At 46.0% G+C, this 20110-nt stretch overlaps 2 protein-coding genes across 2 annotated transcripts in view; one reads left to right on the top strand and one right to left on the bottom strand.

The window, feature by feature from the left end:
* The window catches only part of LOC121047629 (scoloptoxin SSD14-like), a 74311-nt gene extending 72802 nt beyond the window's left edge, over positions 1 to 1509 (bottom strand). Inside the window, exon 1 of the mRNA XM_040503029.1 lies at positions 1497 to 1509. Coding sequence (XP_040358963.1) covers positions 1497 to 1509 — 13 coding nt within the window. The remainder of the gene's footprint in view (positions 1 to 1496) is intronic.
* Positions 1510 to 2242: 733 nt separating this feature from the next.
* The window catches only part of LOC8031259 (solute carrier family 22 member 8-like), a 32148-nt gene continuing 14280 nt past the window's right edge, over positions 2243 to 20110 (top strand). The window contains exons 1-8 of the mRNA XM_029980008.3: positions 2243 to 2581; positions 10721 to 10951; positions 11188 to 11384; positions 11544 to 11786; positions 14067 to 14201; positions 16166 to 16266; positions 18677 to 18794; positions 18875 to 18947. Of these exons, the coding sequence (XP_029835868.3) occupies positions 2243 to 2581; positions 10721 to 10951; positions 11188 to 11384; positions 11544 to 11786; positions 14067 to 14201; positions 16166 to 16266; positions 18677 to 18794; positions 18875 to 18947 (1437 nt within the window). The remainder of the gene's footprint in view (positions 2582 to 10720; positions 10952 to 11187; positions 11385 to 11543; positions 11787 to 14066; positions 14202 to 16165; positions 16267 to 18676; positions 18795 to 18874; positions 18948 to 20110) is intronic.

Raw genomic sequence — 20110 nt, 5'->3', positions numbered from 1 at the left:
CTAATGCACCTTTCTGAAACAGTTTATTTCCAAAAAACGATCGATTTCAAACCAGAACCAAGTCTTTCGGTGTCATCATCACCGGCACGAGGTATCACGTGAAAATTTTGCGTCCCTGATTGGATGCAGCCGCTTCAAACGTATTCGAATTGCTCCGAGTTGCTTGCTTATTTCGAGCCGGACCCGATCTCAGCAATTCCTGTCGATCTAGGGAAAGCTAGAGAACAACCCGTCATTAACACCAAAATTGCTGAGAAAGATGCTCGATCTGAAGGGGGCCTCACGCACTCACCGCCCTCACGCACTCATGGCCCCCCCCACCACCTCATGCACTCGCCGCCCTCACGGCCCTCACGGCCCTCACGGCCCTCACGCCTCTCATGCCACTCACTGCTCTCACGCACTCATGGCCCTCACATCCCTCACGCACTCACCACCCTCACACCACTCACGCGCTCATGGCCCTCACGCCACTCACCGCCCTCACGCCCCTCACGCACTCATGGCCCTCATACCCCTCACCGCCCTCATGGCCCTCACGGCCCTCACGGCCCTCACCGCCCTCACGGCCCTCACGACCCTCACCGCCCTCATGGCCCTCACGGCCCTCACCGCCCTCACGGCCCTCACGGCCCTCACCGCCCTCACGGCCCTCACCGCCCTCACAGCCCTCACCGCCCTCACAGCCCTCACGGCCCTCACTCACCCTCACACTCATGAATTTTCCTGGTTCAGAAACTCACTCACCCTCACCTCACCTGTGAGGATGAGGGTGAGTGAGGGTGAGTGAGGGCCCTCATGAGTGAGGTTTGCCGAGGTATGCTCGTAAGAAGTGCTTAGTTGTTTTCGGACTTTTTTCGGCGTCCTCACGCTCAAGCAGTACGTCGTGAAATTGACAGGCTTTTTAGAATAAAGGAGGTTATGGCAGTGCCTACTTCTAACTTTTTCGAAATGTACGGGTATTGTGCCGGCATGCATTTGTGTAACCACAACTGTCCCATGCACGAATAAAATACAGTAGGTCCACTGTTCTAGCTCAATTCCCTCTATTTACCGGAGTCATAAGGCTCCAAAGTTCAAGCCAGTATTATGGGACGAACCTGACACGGTTCGTCCCACGAAGTAAAAAAAAAAAGAAAAAAAAGAGAGGTCTCCTTTGTATTCTCTTTATGGCGAAGCTAGGTGAAGTCTCCCTCACAGATGTGCTTCATGGTTTCTTTATAATCAAGCTGAGTGAAGTCCCCATCACAAATATGGTTAATGACCCCTGTATAAGTAAAATTCGATCCCGATCAAAAATTTGCTTCATGGTCCATTTATGCGAAGGCGAGTGAAGTCTCTTCCACAAAAGTGATTCATGGTACCTTCATAGAAAAGTTTTCTGAAGACCCCCTTCACAAATTTGCTTCATGGCGCCATAATAATAAAGCTGAGTAAAGTCCCCCTCATGTTTGCTCCACGGCCCCTTTATTGTAAAGCTGAGTGAAGACACTCACAAATGTGCTTCATGGTTCCGTTGTGAAGCTGAGTGAAGTCCCGCTCACAAATTTGCTTCGTGGTATCTTCATGGTAAAGCTAGTAAAGACCCACCAAAACTTTTTTCATGGTGCCATTATAATCTAGCTGAACGAACTCCCCCACGCAAAGTTGCTTCATGGTCTCTTCATGGTAAAGTTGAGTGAAGACCCTGTCACAAATATGCTTCATAATTCCACCGTGATGAAGCTGAGTTAAGTTTCTCCTACAAATTTGCTTTAAGGCCTCTTAATGGTTAGCTGAGTGACCCCCACAAGTTTGATCTAAGGTCCCATCATAATAAAGCTGAGTGAAATTCTTCTTACAAATTCGCTTTAAGGTCTTTCATGGTAAAACTGAGCGGAGGCACCCTCACAAATTTGTTTCATGGTTATATCTTGATAAAGCTAAGTGAAGTCCCCTTCACAAATTTGCTTCATTGTATTTTCATAGTAATGCTGAGTGAAGACCCCACAAATATTTCTTGGTGGTCCTATCATAATGAAGCGGAGTGAAGTCACCTTAACAAATTCGCTTCAAGGTCTCTTCATGATAAAGCTGAACGAATACACCCTCACAAATTTGCTTCATGGCCCCTTAATCATAACGCCGAGTGAAGTACTTTCACAAATTTTCTTCAGGGTATCTTCACAGTGAAGCTGAGTGGAGCCCTCCTCTTCCAGCAATCCAAGACCACGAGGCGTGACACGTGACCCACAGCCCTGCGATGCTGTCCGGCTCGGACCACTGCCTGCTGCTGTTAGGCCACCCGGGCCGCTTCCAGTGGCTGGTGCTCTTCCTGCTCGCCGTGCTCCAGGGTCACGCGTCGCTGCACCAGCTCACTTTGGCCCAGTTCGGCCGCGTGCCCGAGCACCGCTGCCGCGCCAGGCTCAACGCCACCGTGGGCGGGAGCGACCTGTGGCCCGTCGTCAAGCAGGGCACGCGCCAGTCGTACGCCCCGTGCCTCCGCTTCAGGGACCCGGCGAACCAGAGGGCGGGCACGCAGCCCTGTGACCAGGGCTGGGAGTACCTGGCGGTCGACAAGGGCAGCAGCATCGTCAGCGAGGTGAGGAGGGAGGATCGCGGACCAAAGGGTTGCACAGAAAAGCGGCAGCTCCGGCTATTGCCGTGCACGGCTTTCTTTTTTTTTTTGCCAGAAGGAAGTGACGTAGGTACTTCAGTCGCTTTCTGTCTATTTGAAACGCGTGTCTAACTGTGTCTCTAAAAATCAACAGCGCCAACAGTTTCCAAGGGCAACATATATGGGAATATTTTGCACACGTTTTGTGCCTTGATATCTAAAAACCTTTGAGGGCGCGACACAGTTAAAGTCATTCGAACGTGGTTCGTAAAGCAAAGTGATTGGTGTTCGCCTGAGTAAGACTTACCATTGAGGGTAAACGAATCCCAGACAACACTTGGACATCCCCAGGATGTCCTCAGGACAACCTTTCGAGGACATTTAATGTCCTGAGGATGTCCTCAAATGATCCTGGAAACATCCTAAAAGCGTCCTATTGTCCGGCCTCAGGACATCCTCAGAACGTCCTCAGGAGGGCAGCCAAGGATTTTTCTAATACATTTTTAGGACAATGCACTGCAGGTACAGCTGTTTATTGAGCTGTTAGGATGCTTTCATTTCTATTGTTTCTAGGTTTTCTCCAACTGGATTTTGACCCTGAAGATGCCTGCAAGAGCCACCTGCAGAAAACAAATGCATTGTTGTGCACTCTTTTAAAGTGAAATTCACACACTAACTCTAAATCACTAGTCAGTGAGAGGCTAAGAACACAGGGCAAGGAAAAGGAGGAAGAAAGCTAGCGGAATGCTGAAGAGGAGAGAAGAAAATTTCTCCCCTCCAGCATCCTGTCGGCTTTCTCCTCTTCGTATTTCCTTGCGCTATGTTCTTAGCCTGTAACTATGAGCATGATCGTACCATTCATTATTGCAAAGAAAGGTAACTGTTCAAGAAATACTTTATTGGGGAGCAAATGTTATACATGACTTTTTTCAATGTCTGCACGAGACGTGCAGTCTGGCTTCGCATCTTGGCCAGCACTAGTCCGAATAGTCAGCGGGACCTACAAAAAAAAAAAAAAGAAAAAAAAGAAAAGTCAATTTTATAAGCATTAATAATAAACACAGGTAATGTGAGAAACTTACCATCATTTCAAACACCTCCGGCCTTTGACTGCAGCTTTTTCAGTTTCTCTCCAGCGTGGCGCAGCCATACTTTGATGATGGTCTTCACGTCAGCTTTGTTTTCGCGCTCAACATTTGATTTCACTTCTCCTTAAACATTCATTTGTGATGACAGTCACAGCAGAAAGCTAAGATGGTCTAGAAAAAAATCACAATTAATGTTCGTGCGAGGAAGATACCCTTGATACCGAGTCTACTTTCGCACAGTTGAAACGCCGGCATCTTTCCCGCCGAAATTGCCGTTCATTGCTTTCCGCCATTTCGAAGAAGTATTACATTTAAAAACACACTAACCTTTGTCACTGCCTTGCTATGCTGCCTTGCATTGCTGCCATCATCAATTTGGATGGAACAGCGCGGCTATTGAGGAGTTTCAGCGACGGTGTCACCGCCCTGGCGGCCGGTCGCCGAAAGAGAACGAGGTGGATAGGTTCGCTGGGCGTTGGCTTTGTGTAAATGCGTTGGCCGTGAGCGTAGGCTTATAAACTTCGGCAGCAAGAATATTACGCGGCTCTAGTGTCCCGGTACGAGCAACAGAGGTGACACGATCTGCTATGACTAGCTACGACCACCCGCCGCAGCGATGCGGATGTCGAAGGAGCGCAACTACGCAGTCAGTCGCCATCGCCCGACGCAGGTCATTCGGCATTCAGGGCTTTCCGCCTCGGGTTCTTCGCTTGTACTTGGAACCGAGTATTATTCCCTGTGCTTGTGTATGTGCTGAGTGGCTGGATATGGACCTCATAGAGCAGAGTTCTTCAGACTCAACAGCGACTCAAAGTTGACGGCGGAGGGGCTTGCAGCAACGCTTTCGGTTGGTGCACGGGTGCGACGAATACACGGATTAATTTTTACATTGCTGCTAGCAAGGTGGGCCATAGTCGCTTTACGTTGACACGATTTTGAGTGTAAGTACTCCGTGCAAAGGCGAATCTATCGCGTTCCTAATCAACCTTTGTTTTTGTTGTTGTTTTTAGCTCGCACGGCCCATTGAAAATGCTTCTGTACCGATCACGGAGTGAATGTCTTTGACCTTACATTGCGGAACGCCCAATAAAAAGTCATATTCGTTCAGCGAGAAAACTTCCCTTTCGAGTGACCTTCTTTGATTGATCATTTCGCCCGTACTTAAGTGCTTTAATCAACACGATCGATTAAGTTTGCTTCCCTAGTTAGGACATTTTTTGTGCCACATGCGGCACTAATGCTTGGCACGATGTATGCCACTGGTGGTATTGTGAATTGGTTTACTTCCAAAGCTAACGGTATAATAGGTGGGACCATTCAAGTTGCTAAAAATGTGATGATATTGGAATGTCGTTGCATAACTAGCGTTTTACGTTTAGGATTGATAAGAAACATGCTCATGTGATGATGCCTGTCTACAGCATAACCTTTGCAGATCCAGAATGGATGTGCTGTAGGCTACAGGCTCAAGACTTTTGATGGACCAGATTGGTGATTACACGGCAATAAATATTGTGGAAAACTGCCCATTGACTCGGTGAGTTTTGATCGTGACCATTGGTGTGCTGTTGACAAATTAGGTAATGGCACACCTTTTCCTTGACCATCGGGCTTCAAGGGACATTGCATCTAGATGTGCATAAAATCTTTATTTCGAGGTTCAGTGGACCCCTCTGCATCATTACAGGACGGCACTCTCAAGACACAACAAACAGCAGTGCATATACAATGCATAATAACAGGCACCAGTGTCCAGGCGTATAGTTCACAGAAGCCAATTTGAGCCTAAAAATGTTTTTGTTTTGTTTAGACAGTTTGCATTTGGTGTATAATTCACAGGGCCCGATTTCCGCGCCCAGTGCGTAGTCCACCAAGCTGGTGCGTTGCGTCTTCGTGCTTTTTTTTTCCTGGGTGGCATTTTCTTTAGAAGTTCTCCGGCTAACGGTATTGAGCCTGAAGAACTGCTCTTGAGGCCCATATCCAGCCACTGAGCACACACAAGCACAGAAAATAACACTCGGTGCCAAGTACAAACGAAGCACCCGGGCGGAAAGCCGTGAATGCCAAACGAGCAGCGTCGGGTGACGGCGACTGACTGCGTTGCAACGCCCCTTCGACGCCTGCATCGCTGCGGTGGGTGGTCGTAGCTAGTCGTAGCGAGAGGATCTTCACTTCAAGCTAGAAATCTTGCCATATCATAGTCAAGATATGTGTGCAGGTGTTCGACGACGTGGGCTCTCTCACGTTGGTGCAGTTGTCATCAAGAAAGTTACATATCAACAATGTTGCGTGTTTGAGGCTGAAACTATGACGCATACTTATCTAGACCTAAATCTATCTGTCTGCGGCTACAAACATTTTCGTTGACGTTGCTTAAATGGTGTAACCATTCAGGCCTCGTATTAAAAGATGTTGCGAACTCTTCGGTTGTGTATGAAAACCTATTTTTGCCCTAATAAAAGATATTTTGAAAAGGACACGTGTCTTCTGCTGATACATATCTTCCAATTTACAATACAGAGGCAACCAGAAAATCAACTGCATACACCTACCACTTAGCATAAGCACCTTTGGCCATTCATTCTTGAGCACACTCAAATATCAGCTTAGGTTGCTCTTGTTTTACAAGCTTTGTCCAGTTCTGTAAAAAAAAAAAAGAACAGTTAAAAAAGCTTTACCTTCGTTCTCCTTCTCGCATTTAATACAGACTTGTTTGTCAGCAGATCACACACAGCAGATATCACCGTGGCACATACAACTCGAATGACCGATGAGACTATTGCTATTACAATAAAGCTTTCCGCAAGAGCCAAAACGAGGCTTGTAGGGGTGCACAAGCACATCGAAATGAGATTGGCGCTTCCGGGGCTTGTTATGCGTGAAAACAGGACGATCGGCGACCAGCTGATCGCAATATAACACCAAGGATACCGATGTTTCGATACATAGAACGCAGGATAATGACCTCAATCGTCCCTTGTATGGTGTAGTTGTTATACTTTCCATCCCACCGCTTTTTAGCACAATTAACTAGAACAACCGAAGAGTTCGCAACACGTTTTAATGCGAGGCCTGAATGGTTACATCATCTAAGCAACGTCAACGAAAATGTTTGTAGCCGCAGACCGATAAGTTTAGTTTTAGATAAAGTACGCGTCATAGTTTCAACGCGCGAACATTGTTGATATGTGCCTTTCTTTGAACCCGCGTACATTCGGTTCAACTTGATGACAGCTGCACCAGCGTGAGAGCTCACGTCGAACACTTGCACACATATCTTGACTATGCCAAGATTTCTTGCCTTCGACTGGCTTGAACACTTCATCTGTAGCATCACGATAGGTCTTGGTTGAAACGATGATCGTCTCGCACACGGCAACAAACAGAGAACGACACGCTTTGTTTTATTCATACGCTACCGATCTACGGGCGTCGCAAATCTATCCCCCTCTTGTCCGCCATGTTGGATCGACCGGAGCGCCCCCTATATTCGCTGAAACTCCTCAATACAGATTCCCAGCGCTGACCACTGATCTCTTGACAATTGCTGGATCGCGCTTCCCCGCTTGTTCGCTGCAGCGCAAGTGAAGCCACCGGGCTTCACTCGCTTGGGATACGATTTGCCGTTTTTGCTAGCCTTTGCTGCGGTTTTCCAGCGTGCTGACGACACGTTTTCTACTCGTTCGTCGTCATTCGCCGAAGAAGTTTTTTGAAGACTCTGTGTATTGTTGAGACTTGCCGTTGTGAACACGTGGAAAATTTTACGAAAGTGCAGTGTCGCAGGAAAAAGGCACAACGCGTCGAAAGGAAGGGCTGGCGGCGTGTTCAAAGCTTCCTTGGCACGCCGAAGTGCCGTGTCTTTGTGCCTTCGCACGCTTGGATACCGACCAAGAACCGACGCCGTGTGTATGTGTTCAGCGAGTGCAATGTGCGTGAAGCTGTTCGTGCCTCTGGATCAGCGTCTTTTCCCCTCGCGGTTTAGGAACGAGCTTAATCCAGCGTCCACTAGCGACGGAAGATGGGGAGAAGGTGCGTCTCTTTTTCGTCCTTAGACGATTTACACAATACCGTGCACAACAGCTCCTCATCACTGATCAGTGCTGGCTTATTATCAACCTACTTAATTGCACTTGACGTTTGAGCGCGGCTCGCCTAATTGTAATTGGTCAACAGATTGCACACGACCATATCGGCCGCGCTTCAAAGATTTTCATTCTCGCCGTCTTGTACTTTAGCTTTCGAAAACCCCCCTGGCTCCACAACGTTGCCCTATTCGTGCTCCCAGTGAATCTATTAGAGTAGATTTGGGACATAGCCATGGTTAATATAGTACATAAGAACACGTACAGATCTCCCCCTTTTATTGATAGCAACTCACCGGAACAGCTGGACGATCCAGAACTCCGTGGCCGATATATATAAATGATCTAAAGGCATCTACGCGCGACACACGTTCAGAACTTTGGCGCGGCGTCAATTCTTGACCGGTATCCAAGCGTGCGAAGGCACAAAGATGCATCACTCGGCGTGCCAAGGAAGCTTTGATCACGCCGCGACACCGGCGACACGTTTTCGACGAGTTGTACCTTTTGATACGGCTTCACGCACATTGCACTCGCTAAACACATTCACACGGCGTCAGTTCTTGGTCGGTATCCAAGCGCGCGAAGGCACAGAGACACGGCACTTCGGCGTGCCAAGGAAGCTCTGAACACGCCGCCAGCCCTTCCTTTCGACGCGTTGTGCCTTTTTCCTGCGACACTGCACTTTCGTAAAATTTTCCACGTGTTCACAACGGCAAGTCTCAACAATACACAGAGTCTTCAAAAAACTTCTTCGGCGAATGACGACGAACGAGTAGAAAACGTGTCGTCAGCACGCTGGAAAACCGCAGCAAAGGCTAGCAAAAACGGCAAATCGTATCCCAAGCGAGTGAAGCCCGGTGGCTTCACTTGCGGGAGCGGCAAGCGCGATCCAGCAATTGTCATTGAGATCAGTGGCGCTGACTAACAACTCAGTGATATATTTCTTCTTCCTCAAATCGTCATCATCTTCTCCTTCACCGTTAATGAGAACATTTAAAATTTTTAAACACAAGAAACCAGATAGCCAATAAACTTTAATAAATAAATAAATGACAGCTAAAAATAAATAAAACTAAGAAAATTTTAAAATGTTAAAAAATATATTTTTTAGAAAATAAATTGCAATTAAAATATTAAACCTAAAAAAATTATTTTTTAATTTTTTCAGTTTTATTTCTTTTTAGGTGTTATTTATTTATTTATTTATTATTTTTTATCAATGTTTATTGGCTATTTTGTTTCTGGTGTTTAAAAATTTAAAATGTTCTCATTAACGGCGAAGGAGGAGAAGATTACGATATGAGGAAGAGAAATATATCACTGAGTTGTTAATCAGCGCTGCGAGTTTGTTTCCTTCTTGTGTGTCTGTGAGTGTGACTGTATCCGCGCTGTTCCATCCAAGCATGAATTACCAACTATACCCAAGCATCCACATTATCAAGCCATCATCAACCTCGACGCTATTTCTGTTTCTGTCCTGGCTAGGATTAGCTTGCTTGAGTCTCTCGGATGGGCGGATAATTGCCTTGTAGTAGGCGGTAGCTTGCGCCACCTAGATTGGATGTTGCCAATGGAACAGAATTTCAAAATACTGCGCAAATCCGAAACTAATGATAATTGTAATGCGTCGTGGTTTTATTAAAGAATTGTTTGATCAAAACTATAGTTAAAGATGTCCTAAACTTACGCAACTACATGTAATAATTTGTATGTGAAATTTAGTTGAGCAATGACCGTGAACTGTGTATACTATCGCCATTTCATTCATTTTTTTAACGCAATCAAATTGAGGACGTATATATTGCCTCTAACTTTGTATCCTTCGTCCTCAATAAGTCCTCGGAAGGACGTTTCTAGGATGATCCAGCGACTGACGTTCTCAGTACGTCCTGAGGACGTCTTGAAAACCGTGGGGACGTTTGTACCTTTCGAGGACGTCCTGAGGATGTCGGGTGTTGTCTGGGATATCGGTGTGTGAAAGTTAACGTGACAGTCACTTTGATTCTAATCGTTGACGATACATTTAAGTTTTATACTTGACATGCTATTTCAAATTTCTTACTCATCTGCGATCCACCGAACTTCTTTAAAGGTCTGGAGCTGCTGTGCTTAAGTCGAAACTTGAGAGCTATAGTGAAGTCATGTTCACTTGAAACTGCACTTCGTTACGATAAGCATGCTAATTGGAAGCATCATTGGTCACGAACTGCTAGAATTGGGGAAGACGCGATGAGTCATATGAAACCGTGATGCGTGTGGCTTGTGTCTTTAGTTTGCCAGCATTTTTGTTTTTGATGGAATAGCCATGCTCAGAGAACTTTGTGTCAACTTTATGCACATAGTAAATATACACTGTTTTACTAAAAATAATTTGTTTATGCTTCTCTTAGGTCAACAAATCGCATTAATCATGCGTCCTTTGCTGAGACGTGCAAGACGTCCTTTTCAAAGTAACACGTAAACCCCCCATATTTTTTTTTTATTTTCTTTCTATAAATTTTTATAACTCTTTATTTATTTTTCTCTCTCTCGTCTCGCTAAGTGTGTCACAGCAACTTCAAAAACACATTTGTAGTACCGTATTTTTCACGTCCCATACGGGAAACCTGACGAGTCTGCGTTCATCTGGGGTTTGTGTTATCAATGATTGAAGTCCAGCCGAGCTGCAACGTGCATTTAACACCATCAAAACTGCCGGTCATAAGGCCGATTCACACACTTGCGTTGAATCCGACTGAGTGCGAGGGTTGCTATGGTAACAGCTGCGTCTGCTCCTACGCAGCTATTGCCACAGCTGTTGCTATAGCAACCTTAGCACTTGATCGGACTCAACGCAAGTGTGTGAATCGGCCTTCAGGGCCCATAAGTGTGACCTCGTTTTGAGCATGAGCCGTGGGCAGTGCGCTCAAATATATGGCGTCTGGTGCATTGAAACGGCTCATTTCTTCCAGTGGGACCTGGTGTGTGAGCGGTCCCTGATGCGCGACCTGCTCTGCTACGTGCAGCCGGCGTCCAGTCTCCTGGGTGCCCTGGTGGTGTCCGCCCTGTCGGACCGCGTCGGTCGCAAGCCGACGCTGGCCCTGGCCCAGGGGTTGCAAGTGGCTGCATCCGTGGCCCTCCTCTTCGCCCCATCCTTCCTCGTCTTCGCACTCCTGTTTGCCCTGCAGACGTGCTGCTCGGTGGTGCGTGTACTTACGTCATCGGCAGGGGCAGTCGCGAGCGGCATAAAACCCGGTTGTGGCGCAGTCGGTCGTAGACAGACACAAGTGTGGAAAGCTGCCTTTAAGGCTGCTCGATAAGATTGTTCAAAAGACGAACAGAATGCTATTGGAGTTTTTGTTTTATAAGCACTCGCCCGACACACACTTGCCACTCCAGCTCTTCTTAAATACCTGTCTGCTGATTTTACCACTGGCAGGGCAGCTTGCTGGTGTCGTTCGTGTTGATGCTGGAAACGCTTCCTACGCCCTTCCACTTGCACGGCGCATGCGTGCTGTCCCTTTCCTGTTTTCTGGGTTACATCTGCCTGGCTGTGCTGACGTCCGTCATCGCCACCTGGAGATACGTCCAACTGGCCATCTCTGCACCTGCCATTGTCTCGCTGGCTTTTCTCTGGTAAGAAATCTGCAGCGGCGCTAAACCAACTTCATTCATGAGCCCACGACATAATGCTACGTTCACTCAATAGAAAGAAACAAAAAGAAAAAAACTTACGCTCCAGATGTAAGCCATGAGAGCTTAAAGATGTTTTTCTTGTTCTTCCGATGATGGCAGGCTAGTTCCGAGGTCGCTGCCACACCTGCTGTTGGTGGGCAAGCTCAGCATGGCCGAAAATAGTTTGTCTAGGATGGCCCACTTCAGCAGGGTCCAACTGGCCACTTCGTACAAGGTGCTGCTGCAGAATGCCGCCAGGGGGCTGCACGTTTCGCGCGTTTCTCCGGGAGGCAGGCACAGCTTTGGAGAGCTGTTCCTTCACAAGCACATTCGGAGATACCTGCTCACCCACCTCTACCTCTGGTCAGTCTTATGAGACAGCGCCCCAACTGTCCGATTATTGCAACGTACTCTTCGGAGTATGCCTGTTAGCTCGGATCATCGATATACTGCTTTAGTCGGGACAGCTTGACTATCAAGAATCTTTTCTGAAGAATACTTGTCATGTCCTTGGTGGAGAATTTGCTCGGTATACTGTCCGTGTGATCTTCCGCGGACGCTTCGTTGCTGCAAACACAGTCTTGGAGGAGAGTTGTTTACCACTTCTTTTTGTATCAGTCGTGCTCCACCTAGATTTTATGTATCTGTCAAAATTGTGTTACATTTTTTGGGTACGAGTGCTGCGGCTATCTAATGCAAGGGGTCATGACAAGAAAGCAGACTTGTGCGGTACTGCTTACAAGTAATTCAATTACTTGTCATCAATTACTTTTTGGGGTGCTTTTATAACAATTTGATTGCTTTTATGAGGTAGTGATCACAAGAGTAATCTTATTACTTCGGAAAGTACTAAATGACTTGAAAACGTTACTAATTTTTCCTTCCCTTCTATATGGCACCCTTTGTTTATACAAGTTTCCTTACAAGGAATCCTCGAACCAAATCTTCGACGGGAGAATGGCTTACCCAAAAGTTGGCGGACTAAAGAAAAATTAGTTTATAGTTTTGTAATTCTAATCCAATAACGGGCAGTACGTACGACCCGTTTTCACAACGGCAAAAAAGTCTGTCGTTTTGAAAAAAAAAAAAAAAGAATGGAAGTAATTAGAAAAGTAATGGTTACTTTTTTCAAGTAATGGCCAATAACTTTGCTTCTCAAGTAATAAAGTAATCTAATTGAATACCTTTTAACGAAGGAAAAATGTAATTGTACTCGATTACTTTCTTCGAGTATTGTGTACAAGACTGCACGAAAGACACCGATCGAGCAGTTAAACATTGAACGCTCGCTTATTTTTTATTCGAAACGTTCACGTCTCCATGCTCGTCCTGTCCTCTCGCACAAGTTGACCTTCGACTATCAAACAAGTTTCTTTTTTTTTATTTTTAGCACAATTTGTTTGCTAGAAAAAAAAATTACACCTTTTAGAGGCATACAATCGTTTTGAAACAATGACATGGGAATTTTAACGTGGTGAAAGTTCGCTGGTCTTCTTTCAAATTTCAAACTATAAGCTAGTTTAAGGGGTAACTGTAACTTATATTAAAACTCTTGGACAACAAAAAATTAAGTTTTAATGCGATTGAAAGCAATGGAAAAAAACTCAGATCATTCCGGTAAAAACAAAAAGAAAGCCGCGAACGACAAAAACCGGAGGCACACGTCTGCGAGGATATCCCTTTAGTTTTGTTCCTTGTCCTTGCCTGATTATTTCCTCTTCGGTTTCTGGAACCAAACTGGATTACGGCTGGACGCTTGACAAGGGAACTGGGAGCAAGCAAACGCATTCTATGCTCGTTATATCCTCAAGAAAAAGGAAAAAAAAGATCGTTTACGCTTTGTTCTTGGGGATTCTAAAGCAAGCTGCTATAGTTATAGGTTAATAATTTAATTAGATACTTAACTTGTAAATATTGCCACGGGTTTCTCATTTTTCTCCCTCAATATTAATTTTGAGGAGGTGGTAATTATACGCTGCGTACTTAGTATTATAATGAAGAAGAGATTTGGTACAAATTACCTATTTTTTTAAAACACTGTGTGAAACAAATATTTAATAGAAGCTTTCGTCCTATTTTTTATTATATTGCTGAGTATGAGGTGTAAAATTGTCACTCTCTGAACATTAATATTGGACAAGGAAAATAAGAAGCACTTGGACAATATTTATTCGTTCATTATTTAACTAAACAGTTAATCTAGAACTACAATAGCCTGCCCTAGAATCCCCCTATACACAAGGAATAAGTTAGAAAAGTTACCGTGGAGTGTGTACTTTTATATTTCTTTTAATAAATTGAAAGTACATTTCCCCCGTTCAGAATAAATTTCTTTTAATAAATTGAAAATCCATTTTACCCCATTCAAAATGGCCGCCGCATGACCGGAGCCTTCACAAGATGCCTAAAACCGGGTTTTAAGCTTCTACGATTGTAAGCGGTCGCAAACAGGTGTGTGAACCAGCCTTTACGCGTATATTTATAACATAAATATAACCAAATGAGATTTCACCGCATGAACTTGGCGTGCACTCACACAAGAGCGGAAATTCAACTTCGCAGACGACACGTTTCAGTTCTAAACAAGAGTTTTGGCGGTCTCTTAACAATGATATTTTTTTATACCTTTTTTTTGTGTTGCAGGGCTGTGATATCACTCTTCCTCAAGATCAAGGTGTCTGAGATCTCTACTCTCTCGGAGAAAAGAAGCGTCGACTTGCTGACGCGAGGCTTCCTGTCCCTGGGACTTCTCCTGCTAGCCTTCGTGCTGGCCAGAAGGCAGGTATCTCCTGGAAAGCATCTTGATGGGATGGCTTGCAGTGACGTCACATCAGGCACCATTGCTCAGTACCATGCTCCTTTGCCTCTTACCCTCTGCAGCATATATTTCGCACCGTCGAACTTGTTCTTCTCGGCAAGACTTGTCGAGAAGTACAGATTCGACGGTGCCACATGTATATGCCGCAGAAGTTACGGGCACAGGAGCATCGTATACGGAGCAATGGCGGCTGGTAAGGTGCCGTTCGGCATCACGTGCCAGGCATGTATACGGAGAGCAAATGTTACGCAATGCGTCTTTGGGGCATCGGAACGCAAGCAGGAGCACGCCAATCAAAGAGCAGCACAAAGAACGCGCAGAGAGCATGCCATGACGCGAGTCAGTCAAGCGCGCGCCGTGATTGGTTGAGAGGGGGAAACAAGAAGCTCGTGGAAGCATGTGGAGGGCTAACAAGCGCACGAGGCGTGCGAAGAGCAGACTGACTTGCCCTCCGTATAGGATACACCAACAAAGTGTTTACAAATAAGCCCACGTTTGCCCACACCGGGTGTGGGCATTGCGCGTGCGCAGAAACCAGATTTGCCTGAGGCGAAGCTTCTGTGCATGTGCAGTGCTGACGGTAGCGCCACCACAGTGGCGTGACGCCAGAGACGTTAGTTCTGGCGTTAGCCTGAACTAACGTCTCTGGCGTCACGCTTCTGGCGTTAGCTGAGACGTTAGCAGGGCGTGGCTTAGTATGTCCACGCTTCGTGGTTGGTTCTTCGGCGTTCTTATCGGCGAACGCTGCAATCTGATTGGCTATGGAGTTATAATGAGATGCTCAGTACTCGCCACACCCTCTATTTATTAAGCTGTCAGTAACAGAACGAGGTTATTGTGAAATCTATAGGTCTGCCAGGCCAACGGGTATACTCGATGGATTCCGGCTCTTTTGAGTTGAGTGACGCTGCAACTGCTGAAATTAAAAAGCGCCGAAAAGGGAACAGCGCCCAGTACAAAGTGATAAGATATAGACTGCAGTTTATAATGGGGCCCTAGTCCCACTAAAGCGACAAACAAAAACAACCGACACGGACAAGCCTCCAACACATGTGGCGTGCTACCGATGACACTTTTGAAAGGCGTTTAGTAGTTCGGTACTCATGAAGTAAGCACGAGTGATTGCAAGCCTGCCAAAGATACCCTCGCGTGCATGATGCTCGTGTTTGAGCATAGCCTCTTTCATTGTACCAAGCCTGTCAAAGTGAGAAAGAATCTATTTTGAGGCTTGTCGCTGTTGGTTGTTTCTGTATGTCGGTCTAGTGGGACTCGGGCATAAGAAGCCAGCTGCGAAGGAAATGAATAAATACGCACAGCATACTAGTCACTGTAGCATTGGCAGCTGTTGGTCGCTACTTCGGAATGTATAAGCGATCAACTACTGGAAACAAGTGTGCTACCCGTGGTGGGGACTACAGGGTTGTCTTCAATTTGACACCACCTGGACGATATATGATAAACTACTGGTTAGGACACGGCTATTTCAGCTTACGAACTCTTCAACGTTGTGTACCAGCTACTCAAGTCCAGACGCAGCCGACGCTAAGGCTTGATGAGATCAATCAGAGAACGTAAAACCGCACTACCATGTCCGTGCGTACGTGTTCTGTCATCGCCGAACTAATCATAAACAAAAAAGGCCTAGTAAATTGCGCTTTTGACACCGTTTGATTGGTCCTATCTTTTTGTAGCGTCGGCAGCTATTAATTTCACATAGGATAGCAATGAATCCAATTAAACTCAGAAAGACATTGCTCTCAAACACCTCTCCCTATCATAAATGGAGCTTGGCTAAGGCGCGGTGGATGGCGTCGAGTTCGCGTTGAAGACGCAGAAACTGAGAATTAATGTGACAATTCGGCAGTTTGCATGCGTGCGGGCGTGCTGTTCTCATTCGACACAATGACCTAACCACGTGTTGCAGGTTGGGCACGGTTCGAATCCAGACAGTTTTCCTGGCTTTCGGAGGAACGGTGTACGTGGTCGCCGCCTTCTTCGAGCACAGGCGAGCTGCCGACGACGATGGTGATGATATGCAACTTGGTTATTTTATTATAATGTTTTTTTTTCGGTGCATTGCTTGCCTGAAGATTGATTAAGTTTGGACTCTCCAGGGGTTGATGGCTTGTCTTTTGCTTTATAATGCAATTATACCCGAGGAAAACTTCTTGTGGCAGTAAAGTCAAAGCTGTCGGCTCTTTGCCCACACGCACCTTGAGTACCGACCAAAGCAATGAACGTGCGGTCTTTTTCTGATATTGCACAGAAAGTTGTACTGAAATATTCGCAACCCCAACGCTCTATATATAGGTGGGGGCGGGGGGGGGGGGGGGCGGTAGTTCCAAGATGGCGGAAGAGACGGGGATATATTCTCCGGGATTTCCCGTGCTCCTGCTCGCTGGGGCTGGTCAGTGCGCTAAAAATAATTTATTTCTCTACAAATGCGAAGCAGTCAGGGCAAGATTATGTTACAGGTAACGGAGGTGTTGACGTGCGTTAGGAAAACGAGCATGTCGATATTTAGAAGTGTGCGGAAACCTCAACTTTCGAAGCTTTGTGGTGGCCGAGCGCGTTTTGGGCACCGGTCACCACACTGCTTGTGGCAAAATATCTCTGGGGGGATGAAGATATAGTGGTGTTTGCGCTTTGCCTGGCCATTAGTGCTCTACAAAGTGAGCCGCACACGGTAACCGTCAAGCTCCGGAAGAGCAGCGTTCGCAGTATTGATGTCTCCGTGGTACAGGCTCACAACTCGCTGCTCACCGTCGCGGTTTTAGTGTATCGCAACACGTGATCAAACTGCGCTATGGTTGTTGATAGGAAGTATTAGGATAGTGTGACCGTAGGCTACCGTACGGTGCAGTATTACAACCGCAAGCTCGCGCTGCGCCTTTGAAGCATAACTTTCAGCGTGCGCCAGGGGCGTTGCCGTGCTCACGATAGCCTGCGGTAACGCTATGCTAAAACTGCCTATTAAGGTAATCGGCGTGCTTAAAGGGTATATTTATTGCTCTTTAAAAACATTTTTATATACCGTACATTTGTGTACCGTGTTATTTGCAATGTTTCGACCCGAATCGCTAAAACTGCCTGTTCTAATCCCGTCACGAAGGGCATGGATAATGCAGGGGCGCATAAAACGCTCCCATCATTTCTTTATTTGCCTTTGGAATTACCTGAAAGCAAGTAAGCGCATTTTGTCTTTTGAGGGTGCTTAGAGCAAATGGTCATGTTCCTTGTAACGGCCTTAAACGCGAACCCATTCCCGATGTCTATTGCTCGACATACCGTTGTGCTACCAGTTTTCTTCCACTTAGGGAAACGAATAAGCTTTTTGTAGACCGTACGAAAGAGCTTCACACAACTAGCGGGAGCGTTTGCCGTTCCATTGAGCACAGATTCAGCTGGCGACCACAAGAGCAGAAATCCGCAGCGTATGAGATATACGAAAAGTCCCAAATGAAATTAGTCATCAGGGTCCCTTCGTGCGACGTTGGTGCGAGGCGGAACACAAAAGTTCCTATTTTAATGCGTTCACATTTTTTGTTATAACTGCTTTACGCAGGAACACGTCGACCAGAACCATGCGATAATAGCAGCACCAAGGCACGACATTCCCTGCCACCGTTTCCGTGCCACCGCTGCCGTCCCCGCGAGAGGGCGAGCGGCAGGCTGGAGTTGCGAATAGTACATGTCATCCGGTGCTAGGAACATTAACATTAATGTACATATTGACGGATATAAAAAATTACCTTACTTGCACAATCGAAGATGCCGTACATGTATGTACCTCTCAGCATGCATTTATTTATGTCCGTGTTGCTGCGCTTGCTTTCAAATCGAACGACGGGAAGCTGCCAGTTTATGGATTCGGTCGTGGACAAACGGTCAGAGTCTGATTGGCAAACAAGACTGATTCAGGATGAACTTGCAGCCGGCTTGCTACGTGCTGCCACAACACGTCAGAGCGCCGAGCTCTGAATGGAATGATTCGTGGGCAGACGTATAGCCGAGCTGCCTCTGCCTCCACTCACTCTTCGAACGGGTTCTAACGCGGACGCGGAACGCTGGATCGCCGACGCTTGGTAATCGAACGCGTTCCAAGTGTGGGTAGAGACAAAGGCAGCTAGCTTTGCGCCTACCCACTAATCGTTCCAATTAGAGCTCGGCGTTCTGACGTCGACGCGCGCCCTCGTCTCCTTCTTTCCCTCACTTTCGCGTCGCATAACGGGGGACCCAACGCTTCGGGTACCCCGAACCACTTGGGACGTCGTACTGCGCAAGCGCAGAACTTCTGTGGTTGCTCAGTGCGACCTGCTCGGGCAGAGGCTCTGGCTTGGGGCACTCAAAGAGTTTGAGCCCCTATTCGAAAACTCCCTAAAAGCTTGTTTTACCGCAGGAAGTGTTATAGCTCTTTTCGTTCCATATTTCGCAGGGTTATCGCTCGACCTGTTTCTGTCTGGTCTATGTGGCTTGTTTGGATGGACTGCTGTTAACGTTGCCAGGGCCGTGATGTTTTTCGACGTGGCGAAGTCTATGCCTACGGGAACAAGGTAATTCGATGACCATTCGTTAAAATAGGTAGCCCGGCTATGGTCGGCTCGTCGACGGTATCTTGTGTCATCTGTTGCAGAGCACTTGGTCTTGGCATCTGCACCGCCGTCGGCAACGTTTGCGAGATGTTGGCACCCTCGTTGTCCACCCTGGTAAGGCAAAGATTATCCTATGTTTATTCAATTAGTGAGGAAGCAAAACACTAACAATTGCCTTCCCGATCAAGAGGAAGAAATCGTAAAGCTAAATTGCAGATTTGATTCATGCTGTTCGTCAGTGCTCACAATGTTTCCATGAACTGTGTTAGAAAAATATAAAGAAGAAAATTACGATAATGCCTCCTGCTATTTAAGCACCCCTCTGTACAAACCGAGGTTGACAAAAATGAGCTTCGAGCAATGCAAGGCTGAATAAACGTTTCCTAAAAGAGTTAATGAATTCCAGACTCGTGGTCGGCTTTAATTAACTAAGCCGTCCACAAATCTGCTGTTTCAAAACAAATATAAAAAAGAGTCAATCATTACGCGTGACAAAACTTCCCGAGGCTGCGGGTAAAAACGACACATGCACCTTCTAGTGTATACGCGTTAATTTTATCCGCAGCTCATTTGAGCCCTTTCATTCCGTTAGACAATCGTTACATTGTAGGTAGAGGTCCTAGCGAATGACAAGTTCGAGAAAGTCCGTAGACCAAGACATATCTGAACGCATCTATGCTTTCTGAACACACGAATGATCTTGCTCAATCGGGACCTTTGAAGTCTTGTTTTTTGTTTTTGTTTTTTAGCTGAAATAGCGCAGAAAGCGCTTTGTTGTAAGCTAACATTTCTCAGGGGTCATTCCATGCCAAAGGAGATGGGGAAAAGTTTCATGTCTGGGACATGTACGAAAATATTTTTTTTGGGATAAAGAAACCTCAAAACTCCAACTGATTTATTGTTTGTTTTAAGGAGAATTTTATTTTTGTTGGTATCATGCTCTAAATTTCCGGAATTCGTATAAAATCAATATTGTTAAGAAAAACGCTGTAAAAAACAAAAAAACAAAAAACAACGGTTGTATACCATTCAAATTTATGTGGGCGTTTAATTACTTAATAATATTCCCTACCTTACGTTAAAATGCAAACAGTGCAAGACGCCTTTTTGATTCTAAATAGGAGCTCCAACAAAAGAAACTGCATGAGATTTTAAAATTTTTTTTTGTCAATTTGGATTCGGCCGTTAGCCACAATACTTTTTTTCATTTTGTTCTTCTAAGGCCGAGGACTGAATTGCTTGCATTAAATTTTCAAAGCCTCGTTTTGTGGCGTTTT

Source organism: Ixodes scapularis, unplaced genomic scaffold (genome assembly GCF_016920785.2).
Source record: "Ixodes scapularis isolate PalLabHiFi unplaced genomic scaffold, ASM1692078v2 PGA_scaffold1__304_contigs__length_218370807, whole genome shotgun sequence".
In the NCBI taxonomy this organism is placed as follows: domain Eukaryota; kingdom Metazoa; phylum Arthropoda; class Arachnida; order Ixodida; family Ixodidae; genus Ixodes; species Ixodes scapularis.
The sequence above is the reverse complement of the archived record's forward strand: the minus strand, read 5'-3'. Positions and strand labels throughout refer to the sequence as shown.